This window comes from Lates calcarifer, linkage group LG13 (assembly GCF_001640805.2).
Source record: "Lates calcarifer isolate ASB-BC8 linkage group LG13, TLL_Latcal_v3, whole genome shotgun sequence".
Taxonomy (NCBI): domain Eukaryota; kingdom Metazoa; phylum Chordata; class Actinopteri; family Centropomidae; genus Lates; species Lates calcarifer.
The window spans coordinates 4,417,027-4,444,526 of record NC_066845.1 but is presented as its reverse complement, the minus strand read 5'-3'; the positions used below and the strand labels follow the sequence as shown (position 1 = coordinate 4,444,526).

Genomic DNA, 27,500 nt, shown 5'->3' with positions numbered 1-27,500 from the left:
GAACTTGCAATTTGATTGCGATTTTAATATTTATTTTATACTTACGAATTCAAAGCAATGATTCTGTGATAATTGATGTTTTTCTTTACTATTATGTCTACTGTTAGAATAGTATAACTATTCTTAGTATTATTATTTCTTAATAAGTATGTTTCTTATCTTTCTACCATGTTCTTGTATATGTTGTTTTTCTTTACATTTAACAGAATGAATGTCAAAAGAATTCACTGGAGTAAAAAGTATATTATCATCGCAGTGAAGTAGAAGAAAGTGGCATAAAATGAAAATATGGAAACACAAGGACCTCAGGATTGTACAAATTGTATAAATACTTTCCACCTCTAGATTGCAGATTATAACACAACCAGTGGATTAAAATTGTTTGTGGACATGTTTTGGGCAAAATATTCTGAAACATGAAAAAAATTGACCTATAACCAACATAAAATGTATTTTTCTGGGTTTTTTTCATGCTAAGTAATAGTACTAATACCAAACTGTAAAAATACTGCATTACAAGTAAGTATAATCTGGAAATTGTATTAAACATCTCAAAAATATAGTGAATAACAATTGGTGACTGTGATACTTTATATTATTTTCTTTATTCATTAATTCGATCATTTGTTTTGTAAAAAATAATAAAATAGTGAGAAATGCCTTCACAATTATCCAAAGCCTAAAGTAAAACCTTCATAACAGCCCAAAATTATTAAAAGGTAATTTAAAAACAAATTATTTAAAGGGAAAGAGCTAATCCTCACATTTGAGAACCTGGAACAATTAAAAGTCAAACATTTTGCAAGAAAAATCACTTGGTGCGTAGTTATAGAGCAACATTTTCCAATAACTGCTCATGTGTTTTGGATTCAAAAATATTCATTTGTGAGGTAATTTCAAAGCTGTCAGATAAAAGTAAAAAGTACAATATGTTTCTCTGATTTACAGCTAATTATAAGTTTGAAGTGTCATGAAAAGAAAATACTCATTGAAGTACCTCAAATTTGCATTTACATGTAGTACTTGAGTAAATATACTTAGTTACATTACACCGCTGACATTAAACATTTTCCACGAAGTTATGAGTCGGCGGGCAGAGAGGAACCCGTTAAAGAAACTCTAATACTTAAGCATCCATATTGGATCTGACAAGCAATGCCCTTCTACGGACCACCCGTCCTGACCTCTGAGCCGTAATGGCGTCGATGGCGCTGCAGGATAGCCGTTGGTAAACGCTTCAGGGACGAGGGCGGACTCACGGGAACGGTTTCCGGGTTTCCCTTCCTGGGCTGGGACAGCGGCGAGAGGCATAAAAGCTCCTGTTGATTAACAATATTTCAAACTTACTCTGAGGTAAGGCACTACTCGGTGGTTTGTTGTTATTGTCTTTTTGTAAACGAGCTGTTAGGTCGAGTCGGAGCAGGGGGAAGAGGACACACGGGAGCGTCAGTTGAAGCCGAGCTGGCAACATGTCACCAGCCGCGGTAACAACTGTTGCATGCTAAAGTTTGACATGTAAAGTTTCAGTGTTGTGTTACACTCATATTCGGTTTATCAAACAAATTTTAAAAGGGAAAATATTTTTTGAATGAACTACGGTATTTAACTAACTGGTGTACGTACAAACTAATAATGTTATTGTTCCAGTTGATGTTTTGTAAACTCAGTCAGTGTCTGTCAGACTGGGTGTGGTGGACATCCAACTGTTGCAGACCCAGAGGCCTTCACACACGTTTAAAAATCCCCTGGCCAGTGACTGAAGCATTGTTTTATATTCTCCTTAACTATCTGGCACAATAACATTTCCTCCTCTTCAGATTATCTAAACAGTGATGATAGCCCAATACATTTTTTGAAACACTCAGTGCTCTTGAACTCTATTGTCCCACATTATACTCCCTTCAAAATCTCTGCACTACATATTCCCAAATCAGCACCATATAAAATCTGCATCAGATGTGCTGTTCAAAGCACTGACTTTCACAAATTTCCTGTAAATCCTTCTTGTGTAACATTCCTGACGTCTGAAATCGCTCTCTAACATCCGAACGATCCTTGACCTTTGATTGTAAAGAACATTTTCACAAAATAAATTTAGTGTTTAGACAACTTCACAATAACAGTGGGAAACAATAATGTATTCTCATTATGTGTCTGTCTAAGATGTGGCGGAGGGCCACCATTGAAGAATTATCATCCATCTTTGCTTGGGTTTTTGGCTCAGTGAAAACATGCATATTTCACTTCCTTTCCTGCTGAGTGGCGAACAGTATGGGCACCATGGCAGACTGGTGGAGCTGTAATCTCAGGCTGGCAGCTGCCCTTTTCGCTTGAGAAACAACTTAGCTTTTTACCCAGTTGGACACAGATCAATTTGATATCAGAAGGATAACATCTAATGGTACTGAAAGACAGCTCAAGCCTCTGATCCAGCACCTTCACTGCTCCCTGACCTTTACCCTTCCTGCGACCTCACCTCATAAACACTGGGAGCGTTGAGGAAGACATCTGTCTGACACTATAAACTACAAGGGGATGTTTCCTCCTGTTTTGCGCAGTGGTGTGAATGGAAAAAACAAATCTTGATTCACGTTGACAAACCCAAGTGGACGCACTCTATTGTGTCGGAGGTTTGTTACACGGCAAGATGCCTTTATTCACTGGACTGTGTGTAAAAAAAGTGGAGGAAGAAACACGCATTAGAAATGACTTTGATCCGTTGTTTTATTTTGATAGCAGGAAAACAGTCTCCTTTGGCATTTGAATTACTTTCACTCCACTCTATGTGGAGCCATTCAAGTAAATATTGTAATATTTTTGGCCTTCAATGGACTTAATGAGCCTGTGACTACTTCAATTTAGAGTTCCCACCAACGCTTATCGTCTTTAGAGCTGCAATTATTTGATTGGATTGTTTGATTAGTTGATAAAAAGAAATAATCAACTATTTTTTATAATCATTTAATCTTTTAAGTTATTTTTTAAGTTTTAGGTAAAAATGCCCAACATTTGATGGTCCCAAGTTGGCAAAAATGAGAATTTGCTACTTTTATTGGTTATATATCATAGTAAATTAAATATTTTTGAGTTATGTCATAGGCATTTTGCACTTTTTTCTGATTTTTAACAAACAGGTAATTGTACTGTACAGCAGCTGTGTGAGTAGTACAGTGTTAGAATAATATTTGGTTTCTGCTGTGTTTTTAGTTATTTCCTATCCTGTTCCCATCATCATAAATGGTCCATCCTGTGCTTTAAACTCTGTGTGTGTTATGAACAGGCCTCCTGGTTTCCTCATGTTTAAAAGGCTTTTTCATTCCGCCTATTGTGGCTTTTTCCCCCCTCTCCCTGGGCTCATATTATCAAAGTGTTTTTAAAAGCACAGGCTTAAAATCCAGTATCATATCTTTATTATTGTTGCCCACCACTGCTACCTTTGGTCCCCAGGAGTGGCTTAATTACAGTCAAGCCCCCGTGTCCATGTGTGTGGTGTGTTTGTGTACGTCTGTGTGTGTGTGCACATCTTTGCCAAACATCACTTTATTTTGCTCAGTGGCTCCGGGATCCCTGTTGCTGTCATCATTTGCCAGTAAATTACCATAATTGTTGTGATGCCACTGAGTTCACTAAATCTCCATGCTGTGAAATTATTGTTTCAGTGTTTCCAATAAGTGTATAAAGTCTTTAATCCATGGAGAGTGGGTGTATGGACCCTTGACACTGCCTGTCAGGAAGGTGAATAGTTCACCTAGTACTTCGTGCCCCTTCATGGCTTCACTCCAGCCAATAAATCAACTGTAAATGCATTACATGCCAAGAACTTTGGCTTTTACTAAGGTGGCATTTTTCCTTTTTGGCCCAAACTGTTAAATCTCCCCCACGTCTGGCCCGTTGAGAGCTGTGTGTATGTGAGTGTAAGCAGCTCAGCAACCCGGCCGATTAAATGGCCATTATTAAGAGAGTATTATTGAAGTGTGCCTCCCGCCTGTCTGTCCTGTAGTGTTGTCTTTGTGATATTACAACTGCGATATTGGAGCAGTTTAATTAATCTGCTGCTGGACTAATGCTGGTTCCCACAGAGCTTGTCGGGGGAATAATGTTCGGGATGTGTGTATGTGTGTGTTATACACATGAGTACGCCTGTGTGGGCCGCTACATTAACTTGGATGTTCATTAACAATGAAAATGTGTTCAGGGCTGAAACTAATGATTAAGCCACACTAGTGCTGTGGCTTGAGGGATGGCATTGCTGCTCAGTTGATTGATCCATCACTTTGCTCCAAACCTGACTTGTTCTCTAGCGCCACGATGAGGTTGACATTTTTGTTTTTTTGGTAGCGGCTGGTTGCTTGACCTGCGTTGATCCAGCTCCAGGCTGCAGCCTGTGTGGTCAGTCGGTCTCGTTTGCTGCGGCTAGAATTGGCTGCTCCGCTCTGCTCTGATTGTGTCTCCATGACGGTGTAGAAAGTGATGTTGCAGTTGTGTCTCGCCTTTGTCAAAACTCTGGGATGTACGTGTTGTAAATTGTCCAGATGCAGCACTACCCCTGTCACATAGTTCCACCATTTTCTTCACGTCAGATAACACATAGAGAAGTTAAGTTTGAAGCTTTATCTAGAACCACTCATCCAAAAATCCTCACAGTTGACACTGCACTTCCTTGGGTCTTCAGCAACATACTCATTTAATAGCTAATAGATTATTCCAAAGGTCTCCAATTATATTATGGTTGATCCACCACTTGATTAATCAACTAATTGCTTCTGCTTGAGTTAAATTAGTGTCATAATACTATGTAATGGTCCCTATAACACTTGTGTTTGGTGTTCATTTTTAGTATCAGTGATGATTTTTCCCTTTATTTTTTAAAAATCTTTACTTCCCTGACAAGGGCTCATATCCTCTCCATTGTTTTGACTGGGTTATCCCTTTGACTTGAGTGGACCCTCAGCCCCTGACCTGGCACCCCTCCACCCTAAATGGCTGGTGTCTCCCCTCGCTATCCTGCATGTGGCTGGTCCTGAATGTGGTCAGGGGTGAGGCACGTGTTCTCCCTCCTCCCCCTGGCTGAGCTGCCCTGTATAGGAAAGGCTTCAGGAACCAGAGGAATAAACAGCCATTGTTCCCCTTGTGGGCTCGGTGAAACCACCCTGTCAGTATGAGAGATCTTTGCCCACTTTCATGTAGATACAGAGGGCCCCCCGACCACCATCTAATGCATTTAACAGTGTGAAATGGTTCCCCAAGTATCCACAAATGTTTGTTTGTCACATGCCAATGGAGAAAGGTCAGTTCAGGTTCCCATGCCACCTTTTTTTCCCCAGCTAACATTATGTAACCAGAGTGCATCTCTGTTTGGCAGCATACCACAGCCTGCCTCTTTCTAATGCTTATCACACTCCACCTGTCAAGGGCCAGTGTGTTGGTGATAAAATGGAGCCTGTTCTTCCTGCTCAGTCATTATGTGGCTAATTTATCAAGCAGGGCTGTTGCTCTGTCGTCTGCTCTGGGTCATAGATTGGGGCAGGGGCATGGGGTACACCAGACTGTAACAGTTTAATGGGAGTCTGGGAACGAACTTGTTGCCCACAACTGTTAATCTCTGCCTCTTCTGTGTGATAGTGTTGGAGAACAGTGTCGTCGTCAGCCTGAATAAACGTCTCACTGCGGACTCAGTGTGCAGAGTCAGAGTTTGCAACATAAATATCCTGAGGCGTTGGGTTTTTGTTCCCTGCTTGAGAGAAATGAGTACAATGAAGATCAATAACATAAAGATAACTCTAGGTCTTTATTGCCTGTCTAATTGCTTATCTTATATCTATATTTAGCAATTTTGCCCCCAACTAATCCAACTAACTAATTTCACAAGTTTTTCTGACAAGGATTTGACTGCAGCAACCAATTTGAATCAAATCCTTATTTTAGCAGTAACATTTAAAAAAGAAGCTTGGTTTCCAGTTTGGCTAAGAAAGTCTGGAAATATGTCAGACTCAGCAGATTCCTCAGGTCAGACTAAAACATAGATCTATTTATTGATATGAAGCCAAAATCCAGTATGAATATGACATGGTAGTTTAACAGAGGTCGTAGGTTTTTCAAAATAATACATAAAGTGAACAGGTAATATTTTATTGTCAGGTCAGTACTTTGGATGGATAAAGCATCACCAAAAGATAAAACGTGAGCATCACATTACAATTTCCCAGGCACAAGAGAAGAAGAAACTTTTAGAGAAAATGATGTGTTTGGGTGTATTTCTGAGAAATTATTTATTCAAGATGCCTGGAAGAAATGGATTGCTGTCAGAAGGAGGGAGGTTAATCTAAACTGATTTCTAGATGATTTATTTGGCTTTATTCACCACTTTATCTCTTCTTTATCTCCTCTTTTTTTTCCAACAGTGACTTATCAGACATCCAATAAACAGTAGCGATGTCTCAGTCTGGAGAAAAAGGGAAGGTGAGTAACAGGCGGAAATGTAATCACATCACCGTTTTTACTCCAAACTATGACAAGTCGACAGAGCGTGCAGGAGGGGCTGCTAATAAGGCAGTGGTGATTAAGGCTCATGGTACTTGTAATCTCATGCACACACGCTTGCACAGGCATCCAGAGAGGATATCCTGTATAAATGCAAGTGTTTCATGGCTAAGCGTTATTGCCTGTTGGAATTTCTCAATGATATGCATCATCATCAATCTCACTTACACCTTTACTCATGTAGCACACCTCATAAAATGATGAAAAATGCCGGGAGGGAGAGTTGTTTAGCAGATTTACTCTGTCAAAAGAGCAAGTAGTAAAGTGTAAGAAAATTATATACATACTCTCCTATTTCATTTTAGCCATTACGTATTTTTTTACTCCCTTATTAATTATGTCTGACCTTAATTTTGAACAATGTGTGTGTCTTTTTCTTCTCTGCAGTTCCCAGATGCAGCAGGTTATGTAGGGTTTGCCAACCTCCCAAACCAAGTGCACCGAAAGTCAGTGAAAAAAGGGTTTGAATTTACCCTAATGGTGGTAGGTGAGTGATCACTGTTTTCTTTTAATGTCGTACTTGAGCTACCAGACACGTGATTTCTTCTGAGAATAGAGCTTTATTTTCCATTCTCTCTGGTTTTCAGGGGAGTCTGGTTTGGGTAAATCGACACTTATAAACAGCCTGTTTCTCACTGATCTCTACCCTGAACGCTACATCCCTGGTGCCGCAGGTATACTCCCCAGTACACACACACACGCACATGCATGGATATACACAAATATGCACACTGTAATAATGCTGAAATGTCTGCTGCAGGGTCTCCAGCAGAGCAGTATTTCAAGAGGAATGTTGGGAATGCCTTAGTCTCAAAATATGACCCTGCCCTTCTCATGACTTGACTTAGATTAGGACTTGTCCTGGCTTGAAAACAATTATCCGGTCCCTCCCCGGTCAGTTTGTGCAGATAAGAAAACACATCGTCCTTTTTAGATGACAAAACCCATGATTTGATTTTTTTTTTAAGGCGTATCCACCTTCTCAAAGCCTGCGGTTGTAGAGGTTGAGAGGCTTGTGTAAGTGCGTAGCTCAGACAGAAAATTTTGGATTTCAGTGTTGAAATTCACTTGAGTAGCGACTTGTCTCCTCTGTTATACAACCATCACATATTCTTGTACTTCCACTCCGCAGAGAAGATTGAGAGGACGGTGCAGATTGAGGCATCAACTGTGGAGATTGAGGAGAGAGGGGTAAAGCTTCGCCTCACTGTGGTTGACACCCCTGGATACGGCGATGCCATCAACAGCCAGGACTGGTGTGTGTGTGTGCATGTGTGCATGTGTGCATGTGTGTGTGTCTGTTTTGTGGAGGAGTGAGGAGTGATAACATGTTTCCTGTCCAGCATGCTGTCTCATCCTTCCCTCCTGTCCTCAATAACTCCCTTTCTCAGATTTCTTCCTAAACTCCCTATTTTCTATCTCTCCTCCCTCCACATTCCCTATGTCTAGGTTTCCTTAAACTGTATGTGTGTGTGTGTATGCACGTGTGGGGTCCTCATGCCTTTGGTGTCGATGTAGCCTCCTTGTCCGAGATCTATTTCCTGTGGATTGTCCTGGCATAGCTATATTTTTACACTGCTGCACACATGTACTCAGAAAAGGAAATAACTATAACAAAGATGAAGTAATAGAAAATAGTCACTTCCCCTTTCTCTATGTAGAATTTGTTCAGTGTTGGCTGCTTAATACTTAGATTATAATGTTCAAGAGTAAATAAATTAAGCTGAATTTGGTGAGGTAGCTGTTATTCAGGACTACATTATAAGCTCTTGGACTGAGAAATCAGTTTCCATCTTAGAGGATAATTAAAAGCATTAATCAGTTAAACTTTATCTTACCAGCTAATCAGTCATTTAAAAAATGGTGTAAAAACTTATACACTGTTTTCTCATGACATATAAAGTCACACCACTGAGTCATTGCAGAAGTCCTAAAAAATATTTACCCCACAGGTTCTTCTCAACTAGATATTCCTCAACTTACTAGTCCAGTTCCTTCAAAATTACATTTATGACTTTCTTTCCGAGATGCTAGCAATGTCATTCTCTACCATTTTGGTAGAATATAATAGTATTCATGTGGTCATTTTGTGTGATTATGGAGGCTTAATATCTGTTTTCTCTCTTTGTTTACCTCTGGTGTCAGCTTCAAGACCATCATTCAGTACATTGACAATCAGTTTGAACGATACCTCCACGATGAGAGCGGGCTAAACCGAAGACACATAGTGGACAACAGGGTGCACTGCTGCTTCTACTTCATATCTCCATTTGGACATGGGTAAACAAACAAACACACACACACTTTGACAGACATCAACTGTGAGCTGAAGTCAATGTTATCTTTCCCATTTGAGTTAGTCATGTCTAAACCAATACATCCAAGATTACCCCAAGTAATGAGACTGGAAAAATATACTTCATAGCCCCATCTGTGAAGCGTGCTGTAAAATAAAGTCATATTATTTGGCCTTGAACATGTTTACATTGATCGTAATCTACCGCCAAGCACGCACTTGATGTCAACAAGGCAGAACTTCCTCATTTTGGATCTTACAAAATGAAGCAGCTCTCACTTGTTAGTAAAGCTGTTTCGCCAGTGTTACATTATAAACATTTTGTAGCAGTAGTTACTGTCGTTGGTTACTTAGCATACACCTCTGCTGATCAGAAAAACTATTTTGGTGCTCCCCTTATGATGAAGAGATGGGTATTTAGTATGAACTGTAGTTCCCCATCTACACATAAATCTGACCTAGTTGACCTCTCTTCTTTTGATCTTCTTTTCTCCTTCTCCACTTCTCTTTCCCAGTCTGAAGCCTCTGGATGTGGAGTTCATGAAGGCCATCCACAGCAAAGTCAACATAGTCCCAGTCATTGCCAAGGCTGACACACTGACACTGAGGGAGAGGGATCGCCTGAAGAGAAGGGTGAGTTTGATACACACACACGCAATGGGGAAAGAAGATGTAATCGTCTTGATTTCATTCTTGGCTCAAGGATAAAGCTGAAATATCTAAGCACTTGTTGTCAGGATGTTGTGTGTTTTGTTTTTATCCCATCAGCAGGTCTATGGTTTTACCATTAGAAAGCAGATCACTGAATAATACGCTAATAATAGCAAAATCACTTAAACACTCTTATTGGCAGCCTGGTGTGTCAGGCATCCGTGTGTTTGTGTGATAAAGCACACATGTACTTCCCTGTGTAATTGCAATGATGTATGGCTTACATTCCTGTGCTTTTGATGATACAGCCAGATTGTTCAAAAGCACAGGGAGGAATAGCACAAGAGAAGAAACAGTAGGAGGCACAGGCGTAGGGAAAGAGTATTGTATATAATATAGATGTAGCACATCTCATCCAGTCTCAACCCATCCCAGATACTTCCTGCTGGAGCTGACCCAAGTGTCTGCCTGCCTGCACGCTCCTCAGCTTCCTGCTGTCCAGAAGGGGAAGGACAGAGTAGTACAATACAGCACACACACACACCCCTTGCAGCAACATGTTCAGCTGATAACCTCTCACATGCAAGATGAGTTAATAGGATTTTCCTGCCTCTGTGTTACACCTCTCTTCTCCTGTCCTTACTCTGCTCCCTAATACAGCGTCAGTATTCCTTTAGATGTTACTGTTTGTGGCAGCAAAAAAACGATTTTTAAAAGTAAATTGAAACAACCTATAGTACAGTCTGTGCTTTTACGTCTCAATTTAGAGTTTTGTCAATTAACTGATCACTAGAAAATGAATGGGAAACTATTTTGTTAATATTTTTTGGGCTATAGCTTCTGGCTTTTCTTTGTTTTGTATCATAAAAAACTGAGTATATTTGGGTCTTAGAAAGTTGGTCAGACAAAAAAATCTTTATTTGCTCTCTGACATTTTATGGCCTTAGAGATAAATTGAGAAAGTAATCATCAGACTAAAAGATAATGAAATTTATCATTAGTTGTGGTTCTAGTTCAGAAGTATGTGGGCAGTGTGTGGGGCTTTAGTTGCAAGTTACTTTTTCCTCTCACTCCACTGTGTTTTTAATTGGAAGTCGGCCTGTCTCCCCCCACCAGCCGCCGCCTGCCCAGACCTCCCACCTACCTCTCATTCAGGTCTCGGAGCCGGTGGTCTGGCAGGCTCGGGTTGGTCGGCTGACCGGAGTCCAGCTCTGCGAGTCTGTTTTGTTCAAAGCTCCCACAGTCAGATTGCCTGAAATCGCTGATGCAGCATCTTAGGAAGAGAAGAGGGTATTCAGGACACGCACTTTTCTTCCTGTATTTCCAAAGACAACAGGATTCAGTATTTGTCACAGTGTTAAAATCTGAGACCTCAGTGATTGAATCCGTGGTTTCACCAGTATACAAGTTGCTCCAGTGTCAGAGGTGAAATTCCTCCACTGTACTGTTCTTAAGGGACCTACTAGTTGAATTGTGCTCTGTAGTGTTGTTCTGTGTTTTGACCTTCCTCAAACCTTCTGAGTGTTCCTCTGGCACTTAAGATGAACAAAACCATGTTTCCTGCTAGCTCTGACCCCCGCCCCAAACTACAGAAAACCCCCAAGCATGTAGGCTTTCGATCCAGCTGGCAGGGTGCAGCAGGTCAGCTGTCTTGATTAGAGTTTTGGCATAGCTTTTGTTTAATTTTGTTGAAGTCCTCCATTTCATCCAGCTTTACTGTTGGACATCATATAGCTATTAGCCAATAGTGGCAGAGTGGGAAATGATAACACGGCAGCAGTATTACACTGATCTGACCTCTTTACTGCTGAGCTATCCACAACACTATCTGTCCAGTAGAGTTGATTTTGTTCACATGCTCTGCTAACTGTTCCCTTAACAGACATTTCCCACTGTATACTAAGAAGCAATTAGCTGCTGCCTTCAACAAAATGGACAAATGCACGCACACAAGCACACACTCACACACACACAGATTCTATTCTAGCTGTGGAGAACACATGATTATTTCTAAACTACGTGTAGAAATGGACACACACGAGTTTTTTAGCTTGACTAAATGATAGTGAGTTCCGGGACAAGCCATTATTGTCAGGAAATACAGAGAGTTAATTGAGCTATCTGCCTCACATTTAGAAATAGCACTATGTGTCCCGAAGGAGGGCATATTATTCCAGCTATCGTTTGTTTGGTCAAATTTCGGGCTTTTGGGCATATACAACTTTTATCTTCATCTCAGTTTGTAAAAATACAGTTTGCTGCAGTGGTGCTTCTGTGCCCGTGAAGGTTTCTGTCAAATGATGATGTCAGAGGCTGTTCAGAAAAACATAAATTTTATCCAGCTTGTGTAAACATGCTCTTTTATTTCCTGCGTTTGACGATTTATCACAGTAATCTCTTTTCTTGTGTCCATGGTCATTTTAAATGTAGAACGTCCCTGTAATGCCCATTCATCTTTCTAAGTGTCTCTCAGGAGAACAAATACATCTGGCTCGAGTATTTGTTGGTTTGATCAGATTAGCTGAAGTGGCTCTTAGGTATACGTGCCTGATTCCTGCCATGCAGTCCTGTACAGTGTACTGGGGCACCTAGGCCTTCCTTTGAGGTCAGAGCACCAGCAGCCAAAAACCTGCCATAGAGCAGAATGCTGGAAGATGATTGATAACCCCCTGCGTTTCTCCCACAGTATTTATTAGTTTGTTTTTTTGCAGGGTACTTTCTCACCGTTTTGAGCCATTTGTCTCTCAGTAAATACCCCCCCCCCCCTCACAAAGCTTGTCCAGTCCTCTCTCTTATTATTGGGGGAAACAGCTTGTACAAAACAATAAAAGTTTCCTGCAATGTGTCAAGACTGTTCCACTGACAAGACAGAACCTGCTGCTCTGTACAGCTCAGGCCTCACACAGAAAGTGTACAAACTTCCCATCATTCAGCTTTCATCCTCTGTGCTGCCTGCTTCTCTCCCAGTCCTTCCTCTACTGGCAGTGCCTCACTCAGCTGCCTCGTACTTTCTTCATCTGCCTCTTTGTGTCCTCTTTTTTTAATTTGCTCTAATGCCAATTTCCTTCACCGGGGTCGCCACAGTCTCTAGCTCATAAGTTGCCCTGAGGAGGGTATATTGAGGGGCTGATCCTCTCAGTCTGGGACCTTACAGTCATATCCTGTGTGGGGCTTTACTCTCAAAATGCTTTACTGGTTTTCTGTTTTGAACACAGACAACAGTACGCAGCTGGTTTAGACTGGAATCCTGATGGAAGCAAGTAAAAATGACCATGTTTGAACAGAAGATTTCTTTTCACGTGTCTGTTTTCCTACAAATTTGTAACTAGGACATCTTCAACATAATCTGCATTCTCGTTAAAGTCATTTTCTTTTGCAAAATTCTCTTTTCCCAGCTTCTCAATTGTGAGGATTATTTGCTATATTTGTTTTACGTAATAGTAAACTGAATTTTATCTTATTTATTTTTTTGTACATCAGTTTTAAACTGCATTTTAAACCAAAAGCTGTCGTGTCTTGAGGCTTGGTGTTTTCATGTGCTGGAGGAAAGCTCAGACATCTGAAAAGTCATATGCTAAACACCTAAACCTTTGACATGTAAGTAAATTTACACTTCATGACCACCTTGATGTTATTCCATCGTAGCTCTTTTGATTTTGCCAAAAGTGTGTTTTTTTTTTTTTTACTACAACACAGAAAGATTGGAATACTAAAACTAAGGTTTACATAAATTTGACTGAGTATGCTGTTCATGCAAATAGATTTACATATATTAAGGAAATTTGAAGACTGCAGACTGCCTAGAAGTTAGAAAACATGCTCAAACATCTAAAACTCTTTTGAAAATGATCTGCAGTAATATAGCTGCAGGACAGCTCCATTAAACCCTTTAATAATGATGAAAGGTTAGCAGAAGCCAACCAGATGCATTTCTGACACAGGCCTCTGCCTCAATCTATGTGATATCTCCTTTTTTTCTTTTGTTTGAAGACTAAAAGCTGTTCTTGTAAGCCAGAGGTCAGCGAGGGCTAGAGAACCCAGCTCCTCCTCCGTTCTCGCACCAGGCTACAAGCAGCAGACAATAGTTCAGCCCCTTTTCTTCCCTCCCTTCTGTTTTCCTCCCTTCTGTGCCTTCTCTCCTAATCTCTTATTGCTTCCCTCATCATCTCCATCTCCTTTCCTTTCTTCTCTTTCCCCTGTCCATCTCTGCTCACTCTCTCCCATCCAGAACCCTCCCTCATGTTTGTCCCCTCAGTTGCCATATTTCACCCCTGGCCGAGGCACTGTCACACTTTTCCCCTCATTGTCTGTCTCATTGGCTGATGTCTCCCCTCCCGACCGCTCCACCATACTCCCACTGTGTGAACCAGCTCTACAGCCCCACTGGGACACATTATCAGTGCTGGACTGTTCATACCGGCCTGTATTGTCACCAGGTTTTCTTAAATGGCAATAACAGAAAGTGAAGCAGTTTTAAGACACAGGGTAAACTTAAGAAGTTAGGTCTCTGGAGCTTGGAAGGGAAATTAAGAGGCAGGTATAGGCAACTGATTGTTGATGAGTCATTATGTGAGCTCAATGTTCAATTTTTTACAGTCTTTCTTGGTACACGTCCCTGCTGGTGCCCTGTGAGTAAAGGCAGAGTGGTGATTACTTCATTTTTACCTCTCAGCTCCTGTGTGTGTTTCTGTGTGAGTGTATGGGTCAGTCTGTGCCCAGTGCTTTTCCTGCCAGTCTTTCAAACACGCGGATATATTTATTTTTCTGCCCTCCAGTGGTCATTGTGCTGGGGCATGCTCCACATCTCTGCAGATTTTAAAACAATAAATATGTGTTCTTCCTCATGGAGCGAGCGACTCTATTACTCACAATCATCTGCTCTCAAGTAAAAGAACAAGCCTGCTAACGGTGTGAAAACAGCAGGTTTCCTTGTTTGAGGACCAACCTGGAAAGATGGTTTCCTAGACTTTGCTGTGCTGCTAATGAGTCACTTTTTGCCTGTTGGATTTACCGTTGAGACCCTTTTGATTACCAGCCCAAGTCGCAAAACCTGATGTGTGGTTGAAATGTTAAACTCAACACTGTCCCCTTCTAAATCTCACTTAAATACAAGATTACATGAATAGCTCGATTGTTCCTCTCCATGCTCTTTGATCAGAGGGAGAGGTGGGTGGTCTTAACTGTACTAATACTTAGCCCAGACAATAGGAGTGTGAGTGTGAGTGTGAGTGTGTGTGTGAGTGTGTGTGTGTGTGTGTGTGTGTGTGTGTGTGTGTGTGTGTGTGTATGTATATGTGCGTGCAAGTGTGTTGATCACCGCCACTCATATGATGCCTTCTCGTTACCATGGGTTGCGGGACTTCCTCAGTGCCTCCCATTAGAACAAATCCAGCTGTTCTGGTCCAGTCTGTTCCAGTCTGGACCGTCCACCCAGTCTCAGACTCTGACTGGATATATCTGGAATGCAGTCCTGTGCATGCATTCAAGTGTTTTTAATCCTGTGAACAGAAAGTTATTGTTTTCCCTGTGCTGCTATGTGTCAGAGCCTGTGCTGTATGGGCACATTTAGTAGGAGATGATATTCAAACAGCCGGAGGGTTTTGCTCTGTAGACTCTCTGGAGGTCTGAGCGGTCGAAGATGTGAGCGTATTTTTGACCTCTCTCTCCAGGTCATCCTCCGTCTCTGGTGATCCACACACGTAACACCTAAACTTTTTTCCTGGTCCTGACGCCAGATTATAACAGTTCACACAGTGAGGCAGCAGTTCGCTATGCTTGTGTGTATGTGAAAATGTGTGTGTGTTTGGGTTTGAGGCTGGTATGAGGCCTAAATCCCTTAGACCCCCCTAGATCAGGTATTGTTGGGGCTCCCTCACCCCCTCAGACTCCCTGCAGGCAGGAGAGAGCCAGTTAGTTGAAAGGCGTTTCCTGGCAAGAGAGAAGCATTTGTTCTCATGTGTCTTAAGGTTAGCAAATTAAGTCTGGAAACTAGAGTAAAGTCAAAGGAATCTAGCAAGGAATCAGCTTTTTCTTTTCATGTTGCCAGATCTCTGTTGTTTGTCTTGTAATCTTGTAATTGAGGTGTCTAATATGTGTTGTACCAAATATAAATACAGTAACACACAGCTAAGTTGTCTTTTCTGAGTGTAAATACTAACATTTGTTGGCAGGCGTCATGTGTGAGACTAAATCATTGTTTATTTAGAGCAGAGAGGTCTAGTTTTGCTGTATCTTGCAGGCAGAAGACTGTGGAGAAACTTTTGTCTTTGTTTCAAACAGGAATGCAATTTACAGACATAACACTACTTGAAGTTTTAGAGGCTCTCTGTCATTCTAGATATAGATTTACAACAGGAGATTACGTTAGATTTGTTACAGTATTTCTTTCTTTATCAAGAAGTGGGTTGGCACTTTATATTATGTGGGAAGAGATCATATTTTTACTTGTCCAAATTCATATTTTACAGTTCATTGGCTGGACAGTTGGAATTCATCAGACCCACAGGTGTTTCGTTTTTCTCTTTAGATATAGGATGATGATATGATGATATAAGGTCAGTTTTAGCAGATGGATTTTTATATTCGGCTGTTAAAGAAACAGTTTCATATGAATTATTTTCATACTCTTATCTCTTACGTACTTTCCAACCCAAAGTACAATATCAAAACAAATGAAAATATTTGTAAAACATTATCAGGGTTTTCCCTAGAATGTGTTTAGCCAATGGGATAAGCCACTTAGATATACACTTATTAAATCTATGGCATTTGCTTGGTGAAATTGCTTCTCTGCTCTTTGTACTTGGAGATTAATTCATAGAAGTGGATTCAGCTTATTATGTTAGCCTGAGGGGACCTTGTATAAAACATTTTGGGAAGAATGCTGCGTTCTGAATTCAGAAGCTAGTATCTGTAGTTTAATAATGGCTGAACTCTTTGGTTACATCTTACCTCTTTTTAGCCCTTTCCACTGTTAAACAGACATTTTTGCATGAATGTAACTACATAAAATGGATGCAGAGGTTGCAAAGTAAGTGCTTAAGTGCTTTTTATTCATTGAATTGTAGACACACAGTTGGACCTACAGGAATTTCATAAAGGACAGAGAGCACTCAGGAAAATTTACTTAGCGCTCACCATGCTCAAGATTTTCCTTTAATAAACTCTGCAGTCTTGGAAAAAGAGGGCCCCTGCTCCTCAAGGTGTTGTCTCTGTGTGAAACAAGGTTTAAAAGCAACTGAAAGCTAATCAGAAAAACTACGTCTAATGGCAGTGATGCACTGTTTCATTCCCATGGCCGCTCTGCAGAAGCTGGCAGGCAGCTGCGAGGTTACATAAATGTTACGTAAAAGTGCTGCTAGTCTGGTCCCCCTGCGTTCCCGATCCTTAGCTTTTCTCAATCAGGGCTGATTAGTGTCAAGATGCAGTTTGATTGTTTTGTTTCGTGGATGTTTTTTCTCTCTCTGCGTTGTTGATTTCCTAAGAATGCTCTGGTGCATGTTTCTACTTCCAAGTATTGTTCCCTGTTACAGATTTAGTCGTAGTCAGCTCTGTCCTCAGCTATCACACAAGAGAACTGTGTAATTGCGTGTGTGTGTGTGTGTGTGTGTGTGTGTGTGTGCGTGCGTGCATGCATGTGGTCACCTGTTGAATGTCAGGACTGCACTGTTCACCTCAACCCTCCCATGTTTTGTCCCTTTGCTCTTGTCTTTCACAGCCTTTAGTTTTCTTCCAGTGTTGTTTGTCCAGAATTCATTTGTCATTGCAGGTGTTTGAGTCATTCATATTTTTGTGGGTTTGCTTGTGAGAATGAACAAATCATGAAAATATTATTCCCTCAGCAGGTTGACGTGATGAAGCGGTTGATGCCTATAATGATGGGTTTGCACCCGTGTTTCATTATGATTGGACGCTTTGGTTACAGCTGATGTGCAGTTGCAGAAAAACTGCTTAGCCACAACCCCCATGACTACACCTGATGTAATTATATCTATGTATAGACCAGGTATGCTATATTTGGGCTACACATACCAACCACTACAGTGTATTTAACACTGCTATTCCTAGAAGTGAGTGAGCCTGACTGAAAATACATGTCTGGCATTATTCACCTGCAACTTGTGTCATTTCTATCCCATTTTCTAACTGGACAGCAGCAGCCTCCACCCTTACAGTTAATCATATCTGGCCAACATGACGAAATATTTCCACAAACAATGCTTCATATTCAGTGATGTGAGCCAGAAACACAAGGTGATAAATCTTGGGCTTCCTTTTCTAATTAATACTGAGGTAGAGTCTTGTGTGGCATTGTTTGTTCACCGCCCTGACAGCACTGAGTGGACCTGCATGGCCAACCATAACAGCACAGGGAGGGGTCGGGGGGCAGAGGGGTTGTATTATAGCCTGACAGGATGGTCATAAAATCAAAATGGCTCCCACTGCCAACATCTCCGTGCCAACGAAAATACACAACTCCAAGGAGGAGGAGGAGAGGCTGGTGCAACATTAGGGATTAAGGCTTACATTGTGTACAGTAAATCAGCAGGAGACAACAGGGATTTGGAGCAGGCAGTGATTTTGACATCTGATGATCCCTGAGAGGTCTTGATTATAGGTGTCGGGCTGTACTAAGCACATGTTACGGAACAGAATAATTTAAGTAAACAGCCATTTTGCAGCTTTTGGCTTCGGTAGGTCTGGAAACACATGATGGCAGACAACGGACTCATGTTTGTGCAATGACCAGGTGATGTTTCTGGATATTTTATGGGAGCTTGCATTCATAAAATGTGTTACACACTCCTCATCTAACTGATGTCTTAGTGGCCTTTCAGTTCAGTTTTTCCTGTTTTATTGCACTTTATCTGAATTTGTTTATCTGATTGACTTGTTTGACTCAAATTGTTGTTTGTTTCATTTTTTCCTGCCATTGTATGATATGTGTTTATTTTCCCACTGAGTGCACAGTTTCCCAAAATTCTCTTCGCTCTGCCCCACCAGAATAATGTTTATCTACCGTCCATGTTGGAAGGATCTGTAAATCGTGTTTGAGTGAATGAAGGAAAAAGAGTCTCTGGTCTGATGTCACGCTCTCTGCTGGGTCCTACAAACACTGTTTGTTTTTAGATCTGCCCCACAACAATACCCGTCTCACAGAGTATCTTGCACACACTTCGCACAGAGCTCACTGAGAAAACAAGCGACAGCCATAACAAGGGCTCAAACAGGAGCTGCACTCTGTCGGAAAACCTGTGCTCACTTCCCAGGCTCCTGGCTGACTCACCACTGTCCTATTATACACTACAGTACATGAAAGTCCCCAAAAAGTTACAAAAACAACACTTGACATTTTTTGGCTCCATTATATAAGACTACATTGTGGATTTAAAAAGTTTGCTCTGGAGAAAACAAAAGAAAAATGCAGCTTTGATGCTTAGAATAATAAATACTGACATCTGTCCCTGAGGGTAACGGTGAAGAAAGCTCCTTTGTTTTAACTTGTTTCTTCACCGGTCAGCCCTCTGAATGAAGGACGGTGAGAACTTTGTTTCTGACTCTTTCAGAACTTGTGCACGCGCACACACACACACACACACACAGGCTGTTATTATTTTTCACCTGTCTACCCTTTTCTGTCTCACTCCTCTTTTCCTCCATGGGGGGCTTTAATTAAATGTGTTGCTGCAACAACAGGTACTCACTCACACCCTCCTATTAGTCTATAAGGCTGTCTTACTTTCTGTTTATGGGTCACAGCAGCAGCTGTTGTTTTGTCCATATGACTCACAGTTTACAGTGAATGCATCCATTTTATAAATATATATTTAGATAAATGACCAAAGTCTGTGCTATGATGGAATCAGCTTCTGCAGTAATGGGCTGTAGCGTTCATTGACATTACAATCAGCTTGTAATGTCAGAGCTCTCTTTAAGCTGAAAATGCAGTACAAGTAAAGTAAATTACAAGTACAAGTAGAAGAAAAGATGGATATTATGGATAAATATCTTAAACAGAAAATCATTATTAGCATCTACTACACACAAAGTGAAGCATGAATACAAAATTCAGCGGTAAAATGGAGACATTCCTTTATTAAAAGAAATTTTAAGGGGGAAAGGGGTACTGGTAGCGATTTTAAGTGAAATGATTTTCTAGATCATTGGTTCCTGCAGTGCCTGCTGCTAGGACAAGCAAAACAATCAGCGTTTGAGCTGATTTTACTATTATATACAGTATATTATATCTGATATTGCATTCTTGTATTCATCTTGTAATTTTCTGCCCTCTTGTGGCCACAGTAGGCTGTTTTCTCTGAAAGCTAGGTTGATCACCAGTCGCTACGTCCACTGTTGTGTGCGTTGTAAATAAGTCTGCGATCTCTGTGTTGTTACTAGCTATAACCACATATAACATATAACACACTAACACCTTGGTTATCGTGAGCGACAGTGAGGAGTTAGAGCTCTTAATAAATGTTTTTGCAAGGAAAGCTTTCACAGAGAATGTAATTACACCACATCTGTGTTTCTTAATTATTATTCTTGTCTGCTTTTTAGTTCTAATCATATCTTTTCCTTTCTGTTAATCAAGGTGTAGAATTCTCTGGCATATTATGATTATTGTTCTAGGTATTTTTCCTCTATGCTGCACATTTTCTGTGTTTACTGGCAGTTCAAAGGAATAATCCTAATACTTCTTCAGCCAGGAAGGAGTGCAGAAAGATGAAGATGTCCAGGCAGAGTGCAGCAAGAGGCAGGAGAGAGACTTTCAGCATAGGAAAGACAGGCACCACAGAATCAGACAGATGAGAGATTTGCTACTACTGTCATGAAATGGTATGGTAGTTAACAGCTGAATCACACACTGAGATGGTCGTATGGTGGGATTCTGGACTGATAAGAGAAAGTCTAGCTGAGCCTTTGGCAGTATCTGCGATGACACCACTCCAGGGTTTATGACTCTTGTTTTCCCTGTGCAGTGGGACATATCATGTAGGTCACAAGGAGGTCACGACACAGCTTCCTCAACCTGTCCGTTTCTTTTTTTCCCACCTTTCAGATCCTGGATGAGATCGCAGAGCACGGCATCAAAATTTATCAGCTACCTGATGCCGACTCTGATGAGGACGAGGAGTTCAAGGAGCAGACCAGAGTCCTGAAGGTGAGAGAGGGCCGCGCAGCTAATGTCAGTTCTTAAGAAACTACATCAGACATTTCCCTCTGTTGATTAAGTCATGGATGCAATGTTCTTCCCATTCATCCTCGCTTCCCATCACCGCACCGGATCACCTCCTCCCTGATACCTTTATTTACCATATCTCCTCCCATATTCTTTCCACTGACCTAACTTCCTTTCCCAGGCGAGCATTCCCTTTGCTGTGATTGGCTCCAACCAGCTGATTGAGGTGAAGGGGAAGAAGATCCGTGGTCGTCTTTACCCCTGGGGAGTTGTTGAAGTGGAGAACCCCGAGCACAACGACTTCCTCAAACTGCGCACCATGCTTGTGTGAGTCTCCCCTGGCAATAAAACTGCTGAAGTAGTAGGATATTCTGAAGGGAAGTCTTTCAAAACCTTGTCATAACTTCTTCATCATTAAAGTGGTTGTAAAAGTCCACTAGAAAACAGCAAATATCTACTGCCTTCTAGTGTGTAAAGATAGGATTGCATGTCTGTCTGTTGCAGGACCCACATGCAAGACCTCCAGGAGGTAACCCAGGATCTGCATTATGAGAACTTCCGCTCAGAGAGGCTGAAGAGGGCGGGCAGGTGAGACACTGATTTATTTATTTATCACCTTAAATACAGATGAGCTACTCCTGTAAGTTATTAATATTTGATGTGATTTTTTCCTGCAGGGCTGTGGATGAGGATGAGATGGATAAGGACCAGATACTGCTACAGAAAGAGGCCGAGGTAAGAACTTGCACACAGCTGCAAAAAACATTTTTTGCAAAAAGTTGTCTTGATTTATTCAATAATAAGTGTACAGTCAGGCTCAAAAACAAATTAGATGATATGTTTTCGTTTTTTTAAATTTCATATCAAAGGCAGTAGTCACTTGCTACATGTATGTTAAAAGAGTTATCAATCACTGTAATCATTCCTCCTCTCCTTACAGTCTGTGAGGTGCTCCCTTCTTAATTCAAGTCCACTGTTAGAAGGAAGGGACAAAATCTACTGTCCCTCCAACGTGCAAAAAAGCTAAATAGTAGCAAATATGATGCCTCAGCAGTTTGAGTCAGTCTTTTTAGTACAAACATGACTTTTCCCCAAAGTCTAATGCAAGGCAACAGCGCTTAAAGGACCACGTCCTAGTAGTAACCCGTAGGTTTGTTGCTCGGACAAATTAATGGCAGTGAACCTACATAAAACTACCATGACAAAGGTATCCACTTGATGTGGGTAATTGTCTTCAATTGGTCTCAATCACATCACAAGAACTTTGGGTTTTGTCCCACATTTGTAACACTAAGGCTGATTTAGGAAGGGAGCAGTAAAGGAGAGGATGAATAGAGTGACCAAACACTCTTGAAGTGTCCGTGTGGGCAAACACATGAGGATCTGATCAGTCAAACTAGAGTAACCCATGTGTCCAGAGAACAGTATGTAGCGAGGACTCACCCTGACTGTGTAGAGAAACTGCTTTGTCATCTTTGTTGTACATATGTCATTTTATCATGGTTTTACAACTGTAGCTGCAAGACTTCAAGGTCAAACCAAGAAAACTTCAGTTACTCAGTGTGACTATATTTTAGAAAGAGAATAAAAAGTTGTATTTATTTTCACTCCACTTTCTTCGATATGCATTGTTTACTTTTTGGTCCATGGAGCCCGCACGTCACCAGGCAATAACCTGTTTCCTGATTGCTCTTGATTGCCCTGTTTGTGTTACCGCTGCAGTGCACCGTAGTGAGCGGGCGGGGGTGCAATCAGAGCTATTTGTAAACAATGTGCCCAGGCAGGATATGCCATCACTTCCTGCCTGGATGTCCTGGCCTGGTTTTGATGGTGGGAATGACCTCAGTAATGTGAGGAGCCCAAAACACAAGGCTGGAGAGACAGTGGTCCGTTTGTTTTTGCCAGGGTTTTCAGTGGGAGGAAATATTACATTTTATAATCATTGTTACTCAGACTTAAGCATTACAAGTTCCCAGTTTCCTAATAATTTCCTAAGAAACTGATGAGTAACCATTATTTCTTGCCTTTCTTGGAAGGGCTTTGTTATTTAGTTCTAGTGAAAGGGAAAATGGACTTTCAATTGTTAACACTTCCATGAATTAATGTAGATTAACGACGTGTCATCTCTCTGGAGGTCGGCTGTACGTGCAAAAATGTATTTGTCCTTTTGTGTACATGTAAATTACAGGCAAAAATACAGTTAAATAAATATTTTATGTATTTAACCGGGACAGTGTACATTAAATTTACATTGCTGTAAAAGCATCAGTTAGTCAAAAGGGTTGACTTTAATCTGTAATCCCTGTTTAGATATTAGACACTTGGAAAAAAGAAAAACATATGATTGATTTTATGAGTTTATGAGAAATTCTACAATTATTAAGATCATTTATAAGCATGCAGAGCAATAATGACATTCTCAGGTGCTATTTAAAACATGCAACGCAAAAACACATAACAGAAGACATATAGAGCAGTGAAATGGGGATATTTTATGGATGAAATAAGACTAGCAAATAATAAGACCTTTACTGAGGTTTAAATTGATCTCTGTCAGTTTTTCCAACCATGAAGATTTGAATTGCTTACTCAAAAAAAACAAAAACAAAAGAAACATGGCACTCTGGAACACAATAAGTGTCAGATGATTTTACTATTTACTTTAAAAGGGGAAAGAATTTTGTTAAGGAGAAACATGTTTTTCATGGTTCATGTTTAAAGATGCATCTTATTACCTGAACCATATGAAGTTCTGTTCTCAGCCACAAGATGGCGGCAGACATCAGAGAAAGCTACAGAGCCTCTGTTAAGCAGCGTGACCTGCGATGGTTTTAAAACGAGCTTTATGTGCTATAGTTTTGTACTTTTTTCAGGTTATTTATTTATTTAGGATGCAGTTGTTACTTGTGCATTAACATTTATTTACCTTCCAGCCTTTATTAACTTATTGTTTGACACCAATTTTATTTTTCATTCATTTTTAAACAGTTCCCTCTATTGCAATCACAGCTGCTCTGTGCCGTGTTGATATGAATTCATTTGTGGTGAGGTGTTTTTTTTGTCCTAATTGTTCACCGCCTTGTTGTTTTCAGTCAGTGTGTCCAGTGCTGTCATGTCATCTTAGTATTTCTGTTGAGGTTTGTCTCTTTACAGACTGTGTTTCTTTTCTTAGTTTGCTCAGTCTTTGTGGTTTGCCTTTAGACGTGCTCGGACGATGAGTTGTACACCATACGCAGACTGATAGAGAACTTATGCTTCTAAAAAAGGAAATTAAATTTTATTGTTGTAAATTTCAAAACCTGGCTGGAGTCCTATTTGATAGAAAAAGTTATTTAAATGTCTTGTCCCATATTTCCATCCATGTGTCGATTTTCTTAATATACACATGAAGTTCTCATTAATTTAACTTCATTAACTAATGACCTCTTTAGCTCTGAGTTGGCTTTATGAAACACAACTGTCCTGGTTCCATTTGTCAGAGTCTAGACCTGCCCACTTATACATTTTTTGCTTGTAGTCGGTCCAAGTTCTCATTTCTCATGAAGAAATAAACACTGACGCTTATTTTTATTCCTCTTCTCTCTCGTAGCTGAGACGCATGCAGGAGATGATCGCTCAGATGCAGGCACAGATGAAGATGAAATCAGACGAGTAAAAGAGTTGTGGCAGAAAGGAAGCACGGTGATCCCAATCCACTCACACACATATACAGTATACATACACACACACACCTGGTTCTCCTCTGAGTCCATCCCTGCCTGCCACCACCCTGCAGACCCACCAGGAATCCAGGATCACATCATCTTCATCCACACACGTCTTCTCCTCCTCCTTCTTCTTCTTCCCTCCAAACATCCATCCATCAGTTGTTCAGGAGCTCACCACTAATTTTTTGTTTTTATTCTTCTTTAACATCTTGTCAAGACTCCGTTTTGTTTGTAGTAATTTGCAGAGTGGGACTGGACAAATTTTTGGAAAAAGTATGACCACAGAAATATTTGAATACTTGATGGACATGTATCCGTTATATCATCTTTGGTGTTAGTCATAGTCCACAGAGCTGCCAGTGACAGCGGTACTAAGAGGTTTTGCCATCACACTATGATGTTTACATAAATATATGCACAAGTTGTGCACTTTGTTCAAGTCCAGGCTTCAGATAACACCATTTTGCATTTATTTTGCTGCCAGGTTAAGACGGTTCTGAACATATTTTAACTTTAAAAGTTAAAAAAAACAAAAAAACAAAACTGTTTGCTTATCATGTTTTCTGTCGGCTTATGAGTACTTCAGAAGCCCATCACCTTTACCTCTGGATGGCTTCAGACCTTCAGTGCCTGTTTGCTTCAGTCTGACAATGCAATAACTATAAATAAATATTACCACAGTGAAAGGAAAGTGTGGTTGTGAACTAGGTAAAATGTCCATGTCGAGATCAAGGAATGCTCCAGTGTCCAGCTTTTCAGGCAAAATATTTGCCTTTAATTGTGTTAAATTAGAAACCGTACTATTTTGTAGCCAGAAATGCAAACTATTCTAGAAGTTTGTTTGGCTTATGCAAGTAGTCAAAGTCAGTTAGAGAAACAACCATTCTCTATGATAATGTTATGATTGAATGAAAGTGCCATGTTGTTAATATTTTTGTATTTATCCTCAAGAGCTGCATGTTCTTAATGTTGGTGCCAAACTACAAATACAGACTGAAACCTAATCAAACTATTCAGTCCATTAACTTAATATGTGTTTGCTTCAGTGACATTTAATCAGTCTGTTTCTACACTACATGTGCAGTCTGTCATCATACTATACTGCCTCTGGGGCTTCCCATTAAAAAAAAATCAAATGCTATAATATTTAACTGTTGTATGTGTAAACTCCTTCCAGCCTTCTGTGAGCAGCAGACTAAACATCCTAACTACTTCAGCAGTGCCATCGACCTGTGCTGTCACTGATACGCCATTGGCATTAATTTGTTTCTCCGTCTTTTGCTCTCATATGAATATTTGTCTGATGAACTCAGTAAGACAAACATAATTATTATTTCTTAACCATATGTCAGTAAAGACTTATTTTTAGGTGTCAGCATTGTTTTTGTATTTCGCTCTGAAATAAAAAAAATGTTTAGAGGAAAAAAAAATGTTATATTTGTTTTACTTTTGAATGAAGCATTCTTTAAAGTTTTTAGTGTTTATCAGAGTTAACAGAGGAGATACAGATACAATCACAGACATACCTTTGTGTTTTTTCAGCAGCATCTGATAGAAAGAGAACAAATGAATAATCCTTGCTGATGTGTTCCTTTGTTGTCCACCATGCAGCATTTAGCTGTAGGACTTAATTTAGAAACCAGGAAAATCATCCATTTGTTTTTGTTTTTTTTAATAAGAACTTACATTTATAATAGTGCATCTGATTTATTTGCTTCTGTTCATAAGATGTGTTGGTGCATTTGTTTCTGAACTTCACATTTAGGGATAAATAAATAAAATTCTGTGTGTGAACTTGTAATTTTGTGAAATGGGGTGTGTCCCCATGGGGAAATTTGTCTTGGACTCAAGTGCAGTGCACATGCAGCTGCCTTCATAGTAATAGAAAACAAATAAGAAACAACTTATAAACAAAGCTAAAATAGTTCAGGGAACCCTGTGACAGCTTCAGCTTTTTATCTATGTTCTGTCTTGTCAAGCTGTTGTGTCACCAAAATATCATCAGCTGTAGGTTTTTAATAAAAAAAGTCTTTCATTTTGTATCTTATGGCAAAAAAGAAGCAGAAGAGTAGAAACCCTACAGTCCAAGTACAAATATCTCAAAGCAGGAGAAAGTTAAAGTGGCAAATGCAGTTGTCTGTGTCGCAGTCCTGTAGATTTATCATTTATCATTTTAGATTCTGATGTTTTCTGTGATCGCTCCAATGATTTTTCTGTGTTCACCCATGATTGTCAGTCTAATACCTGCTTTACAGTCTCTGTATTTTGGGACAGATTTTCAGGAACGCTGCAACCTAGACTACTTTCAACAGCCTCCCACAAAACTGAAATCTATTTATGACCTGTTAACGATGTAAGATGTGAAGAAGTAAAAATGCCATTGATGTCAGTGAGGCAGGTTTTGACCCTTAACCCCCTCGTGGCGCCCCTGTGAGACCCTCCTCCCCCCAATAGAAAACTCTGCGTTGTAACTGGCTGAGCCCATGAGGAGGAGGGGCTTTCATCTGTCAGCTCAGCCCACCCTCCCGTTGCTCTCTGTCCGGGGTTTGGAGGCGAGGCGAAGCGAGGGGGCCGCTTTCTGTGAGCCGTCGCTTCGGTTGAATCCAGGGGAGGAGAGCGGTCAACATGACGAGCAACATCAGGTACAAAAGCCGGATCCCGGTTAAAACAGGTGAGGATGATTTCTGGTTTGATTCACAGTCAGTGTGTTTACCGAGGATCAATGCAGTGACTGCTTCATGTCTCTTGTTTCTCTGGGCGTCGCTCCGCATCCCTGCACCTGCGCCTCCTCATCCACCCTGTAATGGCCAATAGAGGACAGCACAGAGGTAAGAGACGTCATTTCATCTATTTATTTTGTATTTTTAAGTGCGGTTGAAAATGCATATGTAGTATAGGGTGTTATCAGAGTATGTAGCATCGCACAGTGTGGCCTCGGTCGCAGCAGCATCGGCAATATTTACGTTTCGGATCTCCTTTATTTGCACTTATTTTTCCGATGTGCGCGTCAGCTCTATTAAGACACCATGCTCGTGAGTGCAGCCATGCCATCACAGGCTGAGCGCTGATCACCAGACTGACAGGCGCAGAGGAGGAGGAGGAGGAGGGGGTTGGGGGGTGGATT

General features: G+C 40.6%; 1 protein-coding gene across 1 annotated transcript; it reads left to right on the top strand.

The window, feature by feature from the left end:
- Positions 1-1,195: 1,195 nt before the first annotated feature.
- zgc:63587 (uncharacterized protein LOC393431 homolog) lies at positions 1,196-26,177 on the top strand. The gene is made up of 12 exons (XM_018673857.2): positions 1,196-1,353; positions 6,402-6,459; positions 6,928-7,027; positions 7,128-7,214; positions 7,673-7,796; positions 8,686-8,820; positions 9,352-9,469; positions 20,550-20,651; positions 20,851-20,996; positions 21,174-21,257; positions 21,347-21,404; positions 24,259-26,177. The coding sequence occupies exons 2-12, from the start codon at positions 6,433-6,435 to the stop codon at positions 24,322-24,324; spliced, it is 1,047 nt and encodes a 348-aa protein (XP_018529373.1). The 5' UTR covers positions 1,196-1,353; positions 6,402-6,432; the 3' UTR covers positions 24,325-26,177.
- Positions 26,178-27,500: the final 1,323 nt, after the last annotated feature.